General features: G+C 32.4%; 1 protein-coding gene across 1 annotated transcript; it reads left to right on the top strand.

Moving 5' to 3' along the window:
• Positions 1-1,336: 1,336 nt before the first annotated feature.
• Positions 1,337-17,570, top strand: LOC135135308 (uncharacterized). Its single transcript, XM_064064334.1, has 4 exons — positions 1,337-1,425; positions 1,486-1,772; positions 3,449-3,643; positions 15,910-17,570. The coding sequence occupies exons 2-4, from the start codon at positions 1,712-1,714 to the stop codon at positions 16,125-16,127; spliced, it is 474 nt and encodes a 157-aa protein (XP_063920404.1). The 5' UTR covers positions 1,337-1,425; positions 1,486-1,711; the 3' UTR covers positions 16,128-17,570.
• Positions 17,571-17,732: the final 162 nt, after the last annotated feature.

Below are 17,732 nucleotides of genomic sequence, written 5' to 3'. Positions count from 1 at the left end.
TAATTTTTGTATCTTTAACGGCAAAAAGTGATGTATTAATAAAAGAACAACCATAATTAAGAAAAAAACAACGATTGTAGTTTAAAAAACGAAAAAAACAAAAGAAACAGCTAAGACCGACGTTTTTTCGGTTGCCTCCTATAGATTTGATTGGAGCTCTCTCGCTTGATGGTCCCGCAGTATTCTGCGAGCATTTAGGTGTTCCATCGATCTTGGTAACGTTTTTGTATCCACAAAATGCCCAGATGGAAGCGTTCTCTATGTCCGTCACTCACGTCGTCATAATTTTTGGGGAAAAAATCAAGATGCGAATACATAAAATGCACTTTTAAGAATATGTTAATTTAAAATTTTTTATATGATGATAACATGTTTTTTATTTACTAAACGTAGTTTTATTATTGTTTCCCAAGAAGTTTGTAGCAATTTGATCACAAAAAAATACACCTTATAGAAAGTTTCCTATTACTTAATAGTACGATTTTTGTATTTTTCAAAGGATAATATTGAAGATTACTTTTAAATGAGAGCTAAGTTTGGGTTTAGCCGTTTATAATATCATTTAAAATTGTTAATTAAATAATAATTAGCTGCTATAATAAAAGTTAGAGCTTAGCTGTTGACCAGTGTAATTAAAACAAAAAGCAGATGACGGGGAAATTTAGAATAAAATTGTGCTCACGTCACGGGCCTCTCCCATTCGGTACGAACCCCACCCACTTTTCTCTAATGACTTAAGTATTCACGATTTATTACGTGCTAGGTGCGTCAGACGAAGACGTCTGATGGGCACGTGACGTCATGTTGACGAAAATTTTAAAACCATAATTATATTTTATCATTTTTTTGGCATTGTGAATTTAACGAAAACGTCTCTTTCTTGCCCCTTTTTAATAATAATTTCGCTTTATAACTTGATTTGTTATTAAGTGGTGTCTTTTTTTGATTATTTACCCATTAAAATAAAAAGCTCATTAGCCTTAGTTTAGCATTTATCAATAACCGTTTTACCTTTTATCTCCTGTCCATAAAACTAGTTTGTATGCATCTGTGCTTTCGGAGCTTTTTAAATAAAGTTCAAAGAAAATTCTTCAAAAGCCAAGTCTGTGATCAGGCTATTATTTTTCCATGACAGTGAGGTCAAAGAAATAACCTTTTTTCATTACACAAAGAATCATGTAGAATTCAAAGCCAACACTGCTTAGTCCATCCCATCGTGCAAAACATATCCATAAAAATAAACAAGAAGTGACGTCACTATTCCGGTTCAGTGATTTAAATAATAATAATTGCATGCTTTGAAAACCAATTGTGATTTATTAATCTGTCTGTACAGGTATGTCTGTTACACTTGCGTGTACGTATTCCCACAGCCATTTGCCTAATTGAAGGGAATTAATTACGCGGAGGGATGATGGCCATAAGGTAAACATTTTTTATGACCCTCCATTAATACTTATTGCAGCGAAATTGATAAAATTTCAGTAAAGCGGTCCAAAACGCTCCATTTCGGAAAGGAGAATTCAATCGATCCGGCGCTTGATGACGTCTTCGAGTGGTGGGGAGCGCCAGTGACGTCATGTCGTCTTCATACTAGTACAACTAAATGTCGAACAGATAGGGAGACGTCAATACCGCACTTTTCAAATCAGTGTATTTAGTTTAATGTGAGATTTTTTTTGTATGAGTTGGGATAACAAAATCAAAGGAAATGTTACAAAGTGCTCGGATCGTCTGCACTGCGGTGATACTGGGTATTATTCTAGTTGAATGTAAGTACGTGCGTAACAGCAACATTTAAATTAGTTGTCTATTAATATTATCGTTTTTTTTATCACTGGGTGTATTAAAATTGATTATGTAAGTCGGTGCTCACCGGTAGCACTTCCGTGCTTGACGCAACAAAATCGATTTAACCTAAAACTAATTCTGTTTTTATTATTGGAAATGGTCGATATTAAGGTAAGAATAATGAGGATTGATGACGGGACGAGGTGGAAAAGCGCTAGACCATTGGCTACTACCTTAAATTCCAAAATATTGAAGCTTAAAATAGAAGATCCCCTTCTTTCTTGACCTCCATAAGTCTCAAACAGGGTCTACATTTTCGTATTGACTTAGAAACTTGTTTTATCCTCACGGGAACCTTTTTCACTTGAACATTAAATTTAGAACATCAATCAAAGTGTGCCAACGACTGAAAAATTAAAAAAAAAAACTCATTGAGGTCAACTGGTTGTTACGTATTTATGATAACCCCCAGATTCGTCTTCATTAGATATAGATTCCTTACATGCTATCGATTCGCGTAAAAACCACCTTACTTATTCTTCCACACTATTTTCATAATTAGATTATGTTCCTAAATCGCGGCCTCGACGACAGCCAAAGGCACTTAAAATAATGGTATTAAAGCCGCAGACAATCAATAAGTATTAAAAGGTAATCAACCTAAGAAACTGTTAACAAACTACTCATAAAATAGAGCCCCTTCGATCAGAATGAAACTTCGCGTGCTCATCTGCTGTTCGTTTGCGACCTTAAAACTGATCTACCATGTCAGGTCCGACAATTAAATACAGCCTTGGTGAGTACCCATTGCGACACTGAACTCGTTAGGATATCGATGTTATGGTCAACTTTTTCATATGAATGCCTTCATACTTCTAAATTCGTGGCAGCATTTTAATTGGGATGAGTCAAATTAGGGCGCTTCAATCGATGAAAAATGACGAAACTAAGTAGAGCAGGAGGACATCTTTATATCTGGCAGGGTTCAACACCCTGTCCGGACTTTGTGGCGACGTTTTGGCGTCATATTAATCCCTAGTACGGAGGATGTTGATCATTGGATTTTCCAGAAGCTCCCATTCTCGCCGATGTGAATAAAGAGCACGTGCTGAGGCTTAGTGATGCATCTGATAAAAGTTACAAAAAAAATTAGTTTGATTTTTTGTATTAAAAAAAAAGAAAACTAAGTCGACTTTAGGGAGTGTCCTCAATGAAAGTACACCAAAAATGTTTTTTTATTGTCCTGGAAACAACAAAATCCAACAGTCCTACTCCGTTTGAACAATGACAGTTTGTTCCTTTCGTTAAGAATGGACCACAAAAATGATAATTTTTCTAAGTTTTGAAATGAAAAATAAAGGGGGTTTAGAGTCACCACAGGAAAGATTGTGAATAATGTGAAGGATATCCAGACGGAAGCAGACAATTTGTACAGTGTGTGATATCTCCGGTATGGCCAAGGACTGCTAAAACAGGTTAAGACAATATCACATTTCTTGAAAGAATACGGCCTCTATTTGCATTTATTAATATTTAGGAAATATATTTCTTTAATTGTCCAAACGACCTTTAAATGAATTACGTACGAATTTTGCGAATATTTTTGTTATATACGTACGTAATTGCAAACACGAAAAGTCTAATTTTTGTGTTTTAGGCAATGCGAGACATGGAATGGATCAGTTTGTGAAAGATAAATCCATCGAATGTTATGAATGTAATTCGGAATATGATCCTAGATGTGCCGATCCATTTGATCCTTATACTATAGGAAAAGTGAACTGTTCGATGAAAAGACCTTTAAATCATATTAAAGAGAAACCAACGCTTTGTAGAAAGACTATTCAAAAAGGTAAGTAGCGAGGTATTGATTTATTGTTTAGCTGGTAAATGTAAAATGAGCGCAGTTAAGAACCCTTCCTCGAGTTAATTTTGGTGGTTATTTTATCACTTGCAAGGTGTACAAATGCACACAAAAACTCAGTCAGTTTATTGATAATTTACTAATGGACCGAACTTTTCACGCCTCTGAAGCACATTCAATTAAACAATTCCAGTTTTCAAATAAACTATAAAATTTGATTCTGAAGAAGTTTATTTTTTTGTTATGGTAACCCTTATAAGTAAAAAAAAATGTGATCAAGTTATCAACTTTTTACTAGAAAGAAATATATCAATTTAGATAGGAAGAAAGAAATGACATATGTATGCCATTTTCAATTCAATCAATAAAATAAACGGAGTGACTATTCGTACACACAGTATGTACGAATAGTACAAGAGCTATTCATACACACTGTGTGTACGAATAACTACAGCGCTAATCATACATACAGTGTGTATGAATAGTACGCACGCTGTTCATGCTCACATACAGGTACGTCCACATACAATTGATACCAACACCTGTTCACACCATTTGTTTACTCTCTTTACTGTGAATATTCTGTAGTTTGATTACGTTGAATATTTTAATGATCATCGTCAAATGAATAGAAATTTTGTATATTGGTATCACTCAGTAATTAGGCGTACTAACACAAATCAAACAATTGTTTTAAAGATGTAAGGATAACCTCAAAGCTTTTGGCGCTACAACTTCAACTTACCTTCAAACTCCAGTTCAAATTTAATGATTTTAATGAGTGTTGCACATCTGTTCTAAAACAATATGGTATAGTTATGCTCTTACAAATCTGTGGCCACAAGCCACAAGTCGCAAAATAGATCTACAAGTGACAACGAAGAAAAAGCTGTATTACGTCAAATACAAGCAAAATCGTAACCCTGACAGGCATTAGAAATAAATCCAAAAGACTAAGTGGTAGGTACTTCTATGTATTAACATAAAAAACAAAACACAACAAAACAGTGCTAACAGACTTAACTTTTATTTTTTGTACAAAATATTTTTTTCAAAAAAAAACTTTTAAACAAAATAATGGAACTATTTTTAAGAAGATTATAAGAACTAAAAAAAGATTGTTTAATTAATAGAACATCTCCAAGTGTTCAGTATCATACTAAAGATTCTCGCTTTGACTGTAAACAGTACAAAACCTTTCGGTTTTCGCCTGATATTGACACATTTCTTATGACATCGAGACAGGTATGCCGCACAAAAAATATTTAGTACTGATCCCATCCGACATCTTGTTGCAAATTCTGCAGTGCAAGTTCTTGATTTTTTTATCTAAAAACGGAGTAGAGCGGAATAATCGGGTGCTGAAAAATCTTTTTGGACTAAAGATTCGAGTACATGCACTTCATTTAAAAAAAATTCTGATTTGATTAATTTTGGCCCAGTAGGTGAATGGGAAGTACTTAGTATATTTACTAGTGGATTCGTAAAATAAATCAATCCCTTCAAATATCAACTTCTTTTTTTCATAATTTGATTTTAAACTATATTTTTTGGAACCCCAAAAGTTTTGTTTTTTTCTTTTTACTCCTACAGCCGTTAACAAGTGACCTTTAGGGCGCCCACAACGAACCATTTTTGGAGGAAGTTTTGTTGCTTTTAATTCAAACAAAAGTTCTTCATTTAGGTTGGTTTTGGAGGATGGAACAATATTTATTTCTTTTTGCCAGAGAAGACTCGTTCATTTTTTGTAAAGAGGAACTAGATAAAATATCACATTTTTCACTTTGATTCTACGAGATGGTATTACTAGTAGATTTCTGTGCATAGATTTCATTGTTAGCAAATATTTTTGCATTCGTTAATTGAACAGCATTCCCTTGATTTTGGAACATTAGTTTTTCTATTCTTTCCTCATTTGTGTTTGTTGCAGTTTCTTGGTTTTCATTATCCTGATTATTTACATTGTGTACCACTGCATTTTTCATATTGGCATTTTCTGTTACTCCTAGTTTTTTGCTGTTATTGTTTATTTCTTCCAATGAATTACTTTGATTTTCAATCAAGTCTTCATGGTAAATAATCTGTTCTTTCACATTTTTTTCACTATGTGAATAACCATTTACCTCTGTGAAATTCATTTCAATTTCTTCAATATCTGCATTAAGCATTTCGTTTTGTTAGTGACTGCATTTTCAGATGAACTTGCCACTTCACATATAAGTACCTCTTTATTCATTTCGTAATAATTAAGAAGCAATTTGGCCTCTTCCATTTTTTGCTTATATTTTTCAGTCCCAAACTCGGATATAACAACGGCAAGTCTAGAACATAATTTTGCTGCTTCATATTTTTTTTTAGCACTAACAGCTGTAGGTGTTGGACATGCAAAATCCAATATTGTCACTTGTTGGCATGCATCATTTGCATACAGATTTTCAATATTGCTAGACGCTCTGTGATGACTTAAATAAACATTCTTCTTCCAACGATTAAGCATCAAATTTTCGTCATACGGATTCAAACCCAATTTTTCTCTTAAAGCCAAAATGTGGCAACATGGCAATAGCATTTAGTTAGAAAAACTGCAGTCACATTTGTCCATTTTTACTTTTATTTTGGGATTTGCATTTTTTTTAATATATATTCTTCGTGTTCGTTTAGTTCTAGATTTTCCTTAATTTTGTATCTTACCATAAAAGAAAATTGTTGCAGTAAATGTTTCCAAGCAAAAGGAGTAATTAAGCTATGATATTTCGTGAACTTTCTTTCTCTTTCAATTGGCAATGAAGATAACACCTTCTTGAAATCAGTGAAAAACTGCTCCAAAGAAGACATTGTTTCCAAATGTTAGGCAATGACGACGATATGCACAGACTCACTGCTCCTTTATGTCGTGTCAATTTCTTTCATAGTATGCCGTAATGTTGGGAAAATTGAAACTTATTAAATTCTAGTTCTATATACTCTTCGTCACTATGGCTGTATGTTATTCTCTGTATCAAATTCAGGCACTGTTCTCTATGAGCAGACGAAATCTTCATTTTATCCATAGTAATTTCCCTTCGAAACGTCTTTAGGGTCCTTCATGTCCTTTTCAGTGAAAGTAGTTTTTGTTGGCTCCCATTTGCATTTTCTTTTTTGAATAATTGTGTCACTTCGCCTAAAGTAATTTTGTCCTCATCCACCAACAAAAAAGAACACATAATGTCCAATTCCATCAACAGTAAGTACAACGGCATTCTCAGGTTATTGAGTTTGTAGGTGGCATCGCACATTAATATTTCCCGAAAGTACTTGAACATTTGTTTCATTGTCTTACTTTGATAGTAAATTGCTCTTAGAAGTCTTAGAATGAAAAAAAAAAACTACGGAGTTTTTGTCGCTATTTCGGAAAATTTTTACTGAGTTTCCTTCTTGAATAGGTTTCGGGAACTTTGAGTTTGTTTGTGTTTAATGGTGCTTTAGCAATTCACTTTATATTTCTAATGTCTCTCAGGGTTAGGATTTTGTTTGTTTTTGATTTAATATAGTTTTGTGCGTCTTTTGAATTGGCGTTCATTTGCATAACATGCACCATTTCTTCTTTGTCGCTTGGACCCAGTTTGCGATTTCTATCCATAAATTCGTAAGAGGATTCTTCTAGTCTGTGATTATGCTGATTGTTAATTTCTGTAATGCATAACTGATGATTATTATCGTTAATACTTATTTTTATCCTAGCTGGATCTTGCAACGTTTTGTGTCTTCTTTGGCCGCTTGATCTACTCTTAAAATTTTTCCCTCCTTTGGCGCATGCACAACCAATTTTATAATATAGCACCTCATTACTACAGTTAGCGGCCTTTTTCTTCCTTACTTCGGAAATTGTTGTACTACTTCTTTTGTAAAAATATATATAATTCATGTCTTCGTAATTTTTTAAAGTTAGCGCCCGCTCTTCGTAAGTTTCGAAAGTATTTCCGGCTGTTAACATATTGTAACTTTATTATCTTGTTATGGAAAAGATATGCTGTACTTGTAAAAATTATTAAACTTGATCTGGAATGTCTAGAGTTTGAAGGTACGTTGGGAACATTTGTGGCGGCAAAAGTTTGAAGTTATACTTATATCTGCAAAGCTATGATTGGAATTGTGTTAGTACGCGTTATTACTGAATAGTACTGATATACATACACATACCTTTTATCTATATGATGATGGTCACTAAATATTTAACGAAATCAAACTGAAAAATAGGCACAGTCAGAATCGTTTGTGTGTGGGTGTACAATTGTGTGTACGAATAGCGCTGTAGTTATTCATACACACAGTGCGTATGAATAGCTCTTGTACTATTCGTACAAACTGTGTGTACGAATAGTCACTCCGTAAAATAAATTGCTCTCATTTTTTAATTTTGAGATACAGTCTATAATCATTATTAAATTTTTGGAACGAAAAATAAATTATAATTAACGATTTAACGATAAAGTTTGTAAGAAATATTGGAGCAATTCGACGTTACCACATTTTTCGTGATAATGAATTGACAAATTTTTATGACCATTTTATCATATACATGACATTCTTAAAATTTATCTAAATCTCACAACAATCTGGAACCTTCGGAGATTATTTGCTTGATAAAGTCGCCAATACACGACAGAAAGAAACACGGAAATGGGAGACCTAATTTCTTATTATTTAGGAGCTATAAATCGTCAGAAAAACACGAAATTATCCATTTGTCAAATGCACTCTATCATAATAATTTCATAGTCTGAAAATAGACTTCACCTTAAATATAAGAAAAAAAAATTATCTAAGGTTATCTAAATAGAAATTACCTCGCCTAAGTACAGTCCAGCAATAAAATTCAATGTTGCGAAATTTTATTTATTTAATCATAATTATAACCAACTGTGTGGACTATTAAAGTACAGGTAAAGGAGGATGCTGTGCGTGTGTTTCAAGTGAGTATTTCATTAACAAAATTTTGTGACGACATTTTATCAAGGACACGTACATTATTTTGAATTGTAACATTGTAGCACTAATAATAATAGAACTGTGTATTTATATTCTCGGAAGAATCGGTTGACCCGTTCTGGATTTATAGAAAAAATCAATTTCCTAATTCATTTGTTTTGTGTCATTCTGCATAAGTAATATTATGAATGCTTCGATAAAACACCATAACATATTTATTTCAATATTTTGCGCATTTTAGGTAGGATTTATTCCGAAAATTTTGAGATAACGTCATACATTTTTTTGGGAGGCGGTAAACGGATAAATTTTGAATACGGATTTACCATGCTTACGACAACCGTAACATGTTACAAGATTTCAGAGTATTCGGTTTTGCGATTTCAAAGTTAAATTGTAAAATATGTTATACAATTGTGATTTTTTTCCAAAAATCTGCATGTGTACGATAATATCTCAAAACGTATTTATAAATTACACATACAGGAGTATGTTATTTTATAAAATTTATATAACATTTATTCGGCAAAATTCAAAGATGACGTCATATTTTTTGGGGAGGATTAAAAGCGATAAATTTTAATTAACTACTTATACAAAACTCACTTGACACATACCTTGTAAAACTTTTATGACTTAAGCGACTTAAGCCAAACTACCCTTATAATGGACCAGAACCGCAAGGATTATTACTGTTCATTTTTGCCATGTAAGGTGTATGTCAAGTGAGTTTTGTATACTATACCTAATATCACCTCAAAACGTTTGGAAGATTTCAGTGCATTGGGTTTTGAAATTTCAAAGTTAAATTGTAAAATGTTATAATCCAATTTTGACTTTTTTTTTCAAAAATCTGTATGCCTACGGTAAAAACTCGACATGGATTTATAAACTACGAGTGTAGGAGTATTTTATAAAATTAAATAATATATTTACTATTGTAAATTTTGGAGATCACGTTATCCCATTGAGTGGCGGCCATCATTAGACAATTTTACCATCTACACCATTGGGTCGTTTAATCAATTTAAGAGTAGGGCACAATAAAATATCTGAACATTTTGAAAAACCGGCAAAATGTTATAATGCAAATTATATACAGCGTGTTCAACAAGTACTGTTTGCATTGGGGAGAGAATTAATCAATTTTGAGAGAATTTTCTTGCCCTGCTATTGCCAAACCTGACTGAAATACTTGGCGCCATGTCATTTTTAAGCGCTCAATAAAGCTTGGTTATGACATTTTAAAATAATCATTGTGAGTTTTGACAACAGGAAGGAAGGTAGAATGACACGCTGAATTATACCTTGAGAGCGGTAAAAAAGCAATTAAGGTCAGCCATGGATTTTTGAAAGTTTGTCTTTATTGAATTTTCAGTTCAAGCTTTCAATGACTGACGAGAATAAAATTTTATGAAAGACAGATCAAAAATCCGTGGCAGCCTTTGATCGTGTTTATTATTGTTCTTTCGGTATATTGGTACATAATTAATTTAAAAACGGCTACCAAAAATTTGGCCTACAAAAATAAATACCTACTCTTTGTCAAGTATTATAGGTTATGGCCTAAAAAGTTTTAGTTGCATTTCCTTCGTCATATTTAATAGAGTTATACAAATTTGTTAACTAAGAAAAAGAAATCTATTACAAATAACTAATCGCGGTGATTTACAGATGGTATTGACAAAAATGTACCCACGTATAAATAAATTATATCTTCACGTTAGCATTAGAAATATGTATTTTAAAGTTATTGTTTGTAATTCGTAATAAATGTTTGGCAAGTTTTCGTAGTTATCTACACGATATTCCTAACATACATATAAAATTTGACAACAATCGATCTAGACCATTGATCTAATAAAGGAGTGGATGGAGCGTTGTATACGTTTCCATACGCGAGCGAGTGTAATCAACATAAGAAAGAAATAGCTAGAGTGGTTATGCATCAGTGGGGAAAGGACGGCTGACCACGTACCACGTGCTGGGTAGCAAGAAACGCTTCATTTGCACGGGAATTAATACGTTTTCTTACGAAATTGTTCAAACAATCAATTATAACAAACGTCTGTTAATGAAAACTATATTTGTACAGTTTACATTAAAATTATGTGTAATATGAAACAACAAAAATCATGTTAAGTGGTGGAGATAGTCTTTTAATAAAATGAAATGTATAGAGAATGTACAATATATTACGAATTTAGTTAGTATAATAATCTTCTACAAGTTAACTAATCTTGTAGTCTATGTTTATTGGTAATTTTGAAATTTTTAGGATAAAAATAATTAAACTTTCGATAAAAGTGACATGGTGCCTAATTAAATTAAACATATTAAATTGTGTGGAATTTCCTACTAAAATCTATTTTCTAAATCCACGTACAAATAACTAAAACAATAATCAATAGATATAAAATTCCCTCTTTTTGTAGCAAAAATCCGTTTTTTTTCGTAACTCGGAAGGTTTAGGGAATCTTAAATTATTTACGAAATCCTTCGTCTGTATATGTGATTATTACTTATGAAATGAAACAGGATTGCTTTCTTTGCACGTTCTATTCAATTATACGCACAACACGATTTCACGATGTTTAACAAATAGTCCAATAAAATACAATTTAAGAAGACTCTAGACATTTAAATAAGGTAACTTGAGCCTAAAAAACGTAAATTTGCAAAAATACACCTTCATACACCATGCGACAGCACGAAAGAAACCTCCAGAAACACAGTGCTCTGTAGTTTCGCATCAATGTTTTGCCACCCAGAGAGCCCTATCTCTGTCCCACTGTGTTGACAACGCGCGCCTCTCTCTAAGTTACTTCCATATAATATTATTTCTATGATCTAGACAGACAGACAGACAGATGGAAACGGGAAACCTACTTTTTCGTACTCTGGAGGTCATAAAACCCTATAACAATATTTTCTTAGCTTGCGCTCAGGAAGTAAAAATAGATATAATATCAGTCATAGTGTAACAAAAAAAGTGGTCCATGGGGCGATTGAACCCTCGACCTTCACATTATTAGTACGACGCTCAAACCACGGCACACTATTTTGAATTTTTATTACGAAAATCCGGGCGTAGAGCAAACAATCAAGGCGGATTTATAAACCACAAATACAGGGAGTATGTTGTTTTATAAAATTTAAATAGCATGCACCAAGGAATATTTTGTGATGTAATAAAATTGTGCGGGGAATCAAACAAACTTTGGTAAACGCGTACCTTCTGCCTGATATACCTAAAGTATCTATAAAGTTTGACAACATTCAGTCCAGTATTTTTGTAAATTATCTCCCACAGACGACGGACAGACGGAAGGGGAAGACCTATTATTTCAGGCTAGAGGTCATAAAATTGATCGATCCTATCATTTTTGTAGTTTAAGCTAGGTGAAGTACAAATTAAACTTTTTAGACGTAAATTCTGAATAAACGAAGCTAAAATTTAATGACTGTTTATTAATCTAAAAAAAATCTGTTCATAGCCAGGTAGGAAAAGCACCTTTTGTATATGAGAAACGTCAAAAAAAATAGAGTATATTACGAAAAATGAGCTTAATTTTTATGCAAAACACTTGTTCTAATGGTGATAAATTTATTAAAATTCCATAGTCTTTTTCCTGCAAATGTTTGTTTACAGGATAATCAAATTTTTATATTAACACTTGATAACCGATTAACCGCGATAAGTGATAACCACTTAAATCACTGCGGTGATTACATTACCAGAACAACAATTTTTATCTAAGTTTGTTATTTTTCCGAAACAAAATCAACTTGTTTGCGATTGATATGCTGTGATAATAAAATAATGCCAATTTTCCCTTGAATGAAATTTCTAAAATGTCGATAACCTCACCGGGAGCATGTGCATGCGTCACACCTTTTCATCAGAATTTACTTGTTTATTCTCTTTAGGCGAAAGGAAACCGGTTGGAAGTAGACTAAATATTGATATAATTTAACAATAACGCAAGCCTTCATTATTTCTCCGTTAAATACTAATTTACTTTTATCATTAAAAAAAAAAAATGAGACAGGGTATATTCAACTTGGTAGTTGTTATATCAATATTATAATAAACAATAATAATTCCGTAGCATTCGTCGCCAGAAAAAGATATTTCCATCAAACCGAACAGAGGAAAGAAATTTGAACTTTTTTATTAGAGGGTTACGGCAGATAATAATATTGACCTACTTTATGGATTTGGTTACTTTGAGATGATCACAGATAAAATTGTGAAAAGCACATTAGCACAGTATTCACTGTGTTGTCGTCTTCTCATACATTATTTGTGCCTGTTCAAATTATGAAAAATTAGGTTATTGAAAAAACTCTGGCATTTTTAACGCGGTATCGAATTATAATACACTAAATTGAGTTGTTGTTCTTAACGAATTTGATACGATATCTCTATGCACACAAACGATTGTTTGCCTAAATTAAAATAGCTTAATGTATTGGCAAACTTGCTAAATATAGTTATTACCTAATGAATTGTTTTGAGAACATCATATATCACGGAAAGATGATAGATGGATCTTTTACATTTACTTTTTTGATGCATATTATTATTTACTGGCATTATGTAATTTATTTATTATTTCTATAAATTAAATTTAAGCTATTATTCTGAAAGAAATAATAAAACACCGGGCTATCAGTTCCGGGAAGTTTTTATTTTGTCCTTGATGTTTTTTAATATTTTAATTTGTTTTTGAGTCTTAAATAATAATTAAGTAAAACTATAAAAGAACCTACAGGACAAGGTTTAGTGACAATCAGTGTATCGTTATAATTTAAAATAAAATAGAGGTGGGACCACTGCACAACTGACAGATCACAAAAGTGATTTGTAAGGTTATGTTTAAGCTGATTATGTCAAACTGAATACAGTAGTGCCACCTAAAGTTTGACAAGAAACAACAATTTTTAATTCGTTGTATTTTTGAGCAATATAAAATGTTAATTAAAAAATTTACACCACTATGGAATATAACAATAAGAGCTACGGTGAACATTATCTACGGCGTACAAACCATTTCAATTACTTCCTCTTTCGTTAATTAAAAACATGAATAAGCAAAACATGGAGTCTTTAGCTGAATGGTAACACAATACACAGGATTAAACAACTGTAGTTTTGAGTTTTAGCTGTAAATTAAATCGTAGCATTTTTGCGATACAAGTTATCTTATGAAAAATCAACACCGACACTTTATAAGCTACAAATGTAAATTTAATGGAAGAAACTCAGTATCAGATGCAATGAATGCACAAATTTAATGTACTGGACTTCCTGTCATTGACGATGTCCATATTGAACCAGTATTAATAACATTTTCAATGGATTCTTTGATCCTAAAATGATGGCGGTCTGTTTCTAACACCACCCTTTAAAGCTTTAACTTATTCGGTCCGGATCTGAATTTAGTGTGACACAAGCGGCGCCATATCTAAAGATAGCTTTATTGAAAATTATTGTACATACTATTTTGCACGTACATTTTTAGGAAGTGCTTGTGTGACGAACATACAAGTAAGTGATAATTAAAAACCACAGAATGTACTCGCACTGCGTGAAGTCTATTAGTTCTGGATGTTTTATGTATGTTGTCGGCATGATATGCGATCAAAATAGTTTTAAATAACGACTTTATTTTGTTCGGTGACATTAAAGGTTATGTAAATGCTTCTAAAACAATTCATATAAAAATTTAATGTTTTTGGTAAAATAAATTAATATTTAATAAATAATAAATAATTAATATTAAAATAAAAATCTATAGCCTTGAGAAATTGCCATATTGTGTTGAATTATTATAATTTGCAGAAATAAAGTCACCAGGTGTTTACTGCTATTGATTTAGTAGTAGCTGAGATAACATATTTCATATCCATCTACCGATAAATGTTTGTATGTACAAGAATTTGTGGCTGTTATGATTATAAATCATTATGTGTATCAAGCTAGCCTGGTGAAGAGGTACCCCAAGACTTGGTGTTAAGTCCTCTGTTATTTATTGTTTTGTTGTTATAAGAATGGAATTTTGAATAACATGTATAAAATTTTACACAAAAAAGAACATCGGAACTCACTTCACACTGTTTAATAATTAATGTGGCGCTAAAGTATTTCAAAAATAGCGCCACAATATTTTTATTACAACTTGCTACAATTAGCGTTTTCACTGTATATTATACTAAGATAAGAAATGGCTGCTGCATATTGTATGAACTAAGTAAATAGATGTAAATTATATGCGCCTTTCGGCCCACCAACACTAAGATAATATCAGCCGTTTGAATATTCAAGCAAAAGAGTAAGTTTCAACTAGGAAATGGGACTTTTTCCACTACCTAAATTAATAGTCAAACATTTCTAACACCAATGAACAAACCAGTAAACGAATGAAAATGCGCCCAATTTCCATACAAACACCAACAATACTTTGGTTTGCTTTTTCTAAAAATAATTTATGTATATGTATTACGTACATTTAAAAATTTGTAAAATGATTTATGCAGAACTTGCGTCCAATTCGATGCTAATTTTTTAAAGATAAGTGTGTTTTGTAGTATCAAAATAACGGTAGAAAAAATTTACATTTGAAATAAGAGGTTACTGTCGAATTTTGAGAATGACGTCATACATCTTGTGATGAACGATTGAAACAACAAATCTATCCATACATTAATTTAGAAAAATAGCTTCAGAGGTTAGTTTTGAGATGACGTCATGAATTTTCCGAATAGTCGAACAAAAAAATTTTGTAATGCTTAAATTAGTGTGGTATCTGTCCAAAATTGCAAAAAGTACCAAAAGGGCATGCCATGGTACACATTTCAAGTGACAACAAGACATATATTAGTTATTTTCTCTTTCGTCATTAACTACTATAATTGATTGTTGTAGAAATAATCACCATATGATCGTCTAATAGTAAAGAAGTATAAATGTTCTGTATAAAAACGTGTTGGAACATTTACCCTACATTCTTAAAATATTAATTTGTCCAAATGTCAAGAGACCACTAACTAGTATTTACATAAATGTCAACAGACACTACAGCGGTAGCGTTATTCCCCAATTTTGAGTAGCGTGTCGGTGAAACAATCAATACCTCAAAGCCAACATGGCACCTAAGCAGCACCTACACGTGCCAGTCACGTGCCATTAACATGTGCTCATTATACTTGTGCTAAAAGACACGACGAACTCTCATTAAGCTGAACTTTGCAACTTGTAACTAATCCAGGTTATTTTTCAGTTCAAGGTAACATCCGAGTAATCCGAGGATGTGGCTACATTCCGGACGATCGGGACGACAAGGAGTGTGTTATGAGAAGTGGGACACATGATGTTCATGTGACATACTGTTCCTGTAAACATAACCTTTGCAATACTGGAAATTTCCAGTCTAGTCCATCTAGGATAACTTTAGGAGCAAGTATTTTGGTAATAACGAGGTTAATCCAGATGGCATAACTGTAGAACGAATATTAAAAGGAACAAAATCATATTTTGTGAACACACCTTAAAGTAAATTATTTTGGTAAAGGTTACACGCACAACGTTCTGTTCCGAAATCGATGAGTTATTTTTGGTCTAAGATGTAAATAATGCAAAAGGTATCTAAGGTTGTCGACAAAATATGAAAACAACAATACGAGAGCCTATTCATTACCGGATCTAATTTACATCTTTTAGAGATAAGCGAAGTAACTATATTTTGGTTAGTAAAGGGATAAAAGGAGTCGAGATCCTTCCGAAGCTAAGCTTTTGTAGATATGATAAAGATTTTCATTATTACAGCTAAGCTGCAAATAAATTAGGAGGATGACATAATTACCTGTTAAGTGAACAGGTTTTGTCCATTACGTTAGTGTAACATAGTGTTAACTGTAAACTATATAACTCTGGGTAACTGTATAACTCTAAGAAAAAATAGAGACTGCCATTCGATTTGTGTTAATCAAGACGCTTCTCCAAAAGGCAATAATTTTCATCTTGAGCAAAACATTGGAGAGAATGTACTAATAACGGTAGCTACCTCTTAAATGATCAAACAAACATATCTAGGTAGTAGAAGAGGTTTTTTTGGAGAAGAGTCATTTGATAGGGTTAAAATGTGCAATTCAATATCGCAACGCTCTGCAAATGAAATTTCTGTTGAAAGTCACATGTATGTCGTACATTTCTACATGTTTTTTAATGAAAAAAGATGAAGAATGTGTTTAATATGCGTGAAACACTGCCAGTTTGGCCTGAAGTGCCATAATAGTCATCGCTTGTCCGCTAGGTTAAGTTAAAAAAAAGAAAGTCGTCTTATGAAATGTAATTTATTAGAATTGTTGACATTGCACTAGATCTATGAAATTGTAACTACGCTACAGTGTGTTGGAAGATTTATTTGTACAAGACTTCACTCTCTAACACGGGCTCATTCCTTCTACACCTGACACTTGCTGTTGATAAATAAATTTCCAATACACTTTATTATGCCTTTTGAAAAAAGAACGCTGTTTACTTATAATCATAAGTGTATTTTAGTGACGTATTATTTTACTAAGTACAAAAAAGACGGAATTTTATTAAATTGAATAATCTATTTATTATAAATGTATATAAAATTTGTTTCATAAATGACGAAATTTTAAAAATTATGCATGTTGTGAATAAAACATTTTTTCTCTCTATTTAACAGAAGGGATATTTTAAATATAAAAGATGTTAAATGTGTTTCTCGTGGAAACTGACTATACAGTGTATATAAGGATATAATATACAATAATTGGATCTATTTCGGGTCGTATTTTTTAAAGTATTTATTTTTATGTTGGAAAAATGCTGTGCACGCTGCTGTTTGTCATTGTACATGTTCTGTATGTCAAAATAGATTTCAAAATAAACATTGTTTCACTCACGAAATGTTTTCACATTATTTATTCACTGACCCCGGCGCCTCCACCAATACGTACCTTTGTTTCTTTACTCCAATCCGTGGTGGGAGAATAATGGTGTGGCGGATAGTTGTCGGAAATGCACATCTGTGCGCGCATGACGTCACGCTAGGAGCATAACAGGACAGAA

Source organism: Zophobas morio, unplaced genomic scaffold (genome assembly GCF_036711695.1).
Source record: "Zophobas morio isolate AGI-343-1 ecotype UQ-CSIRO unplaced genomic scaffold, CSIRO_AGI_Zmor_V1 ptg000024l, whole genome shotgun sequence".
NCBI classification, from domain to species: Eukaryota; Metazoa; Arthropoda; class Insecta; order Coleoptera; family Tenebrionidae; genus Zophobas; species Zophobas morio.
This window is presented reverse-complemented; position numbering and strand designations above follow the sequence as displayed.

Excerpts from the sequence above, each read along its gene's own strand:
- LOC135135308 (XM_064064334.1), top strand. The coding sequence starts at position 1,712 with ATGTTACAAAGTGCTCGGATCGTCTGCACTGCGGTGATACTGGGTATT. Across the intron at positions 1,773-3,448 it reads GGGTATTATTCTAGTTGAAT|GCAATGCGAGACATGGAATG; the intron begins GTAAGTACGTGC and ends TTTGTGTTTTAG. Across the intron at positions 3,644-15,909 it reads TAGAAAGACTATTCAAAAAG|TTCAAGGTAACATCCGAGTA; the intron begins GTAAGTAGCGAG and ends GTTATTTTTCAG.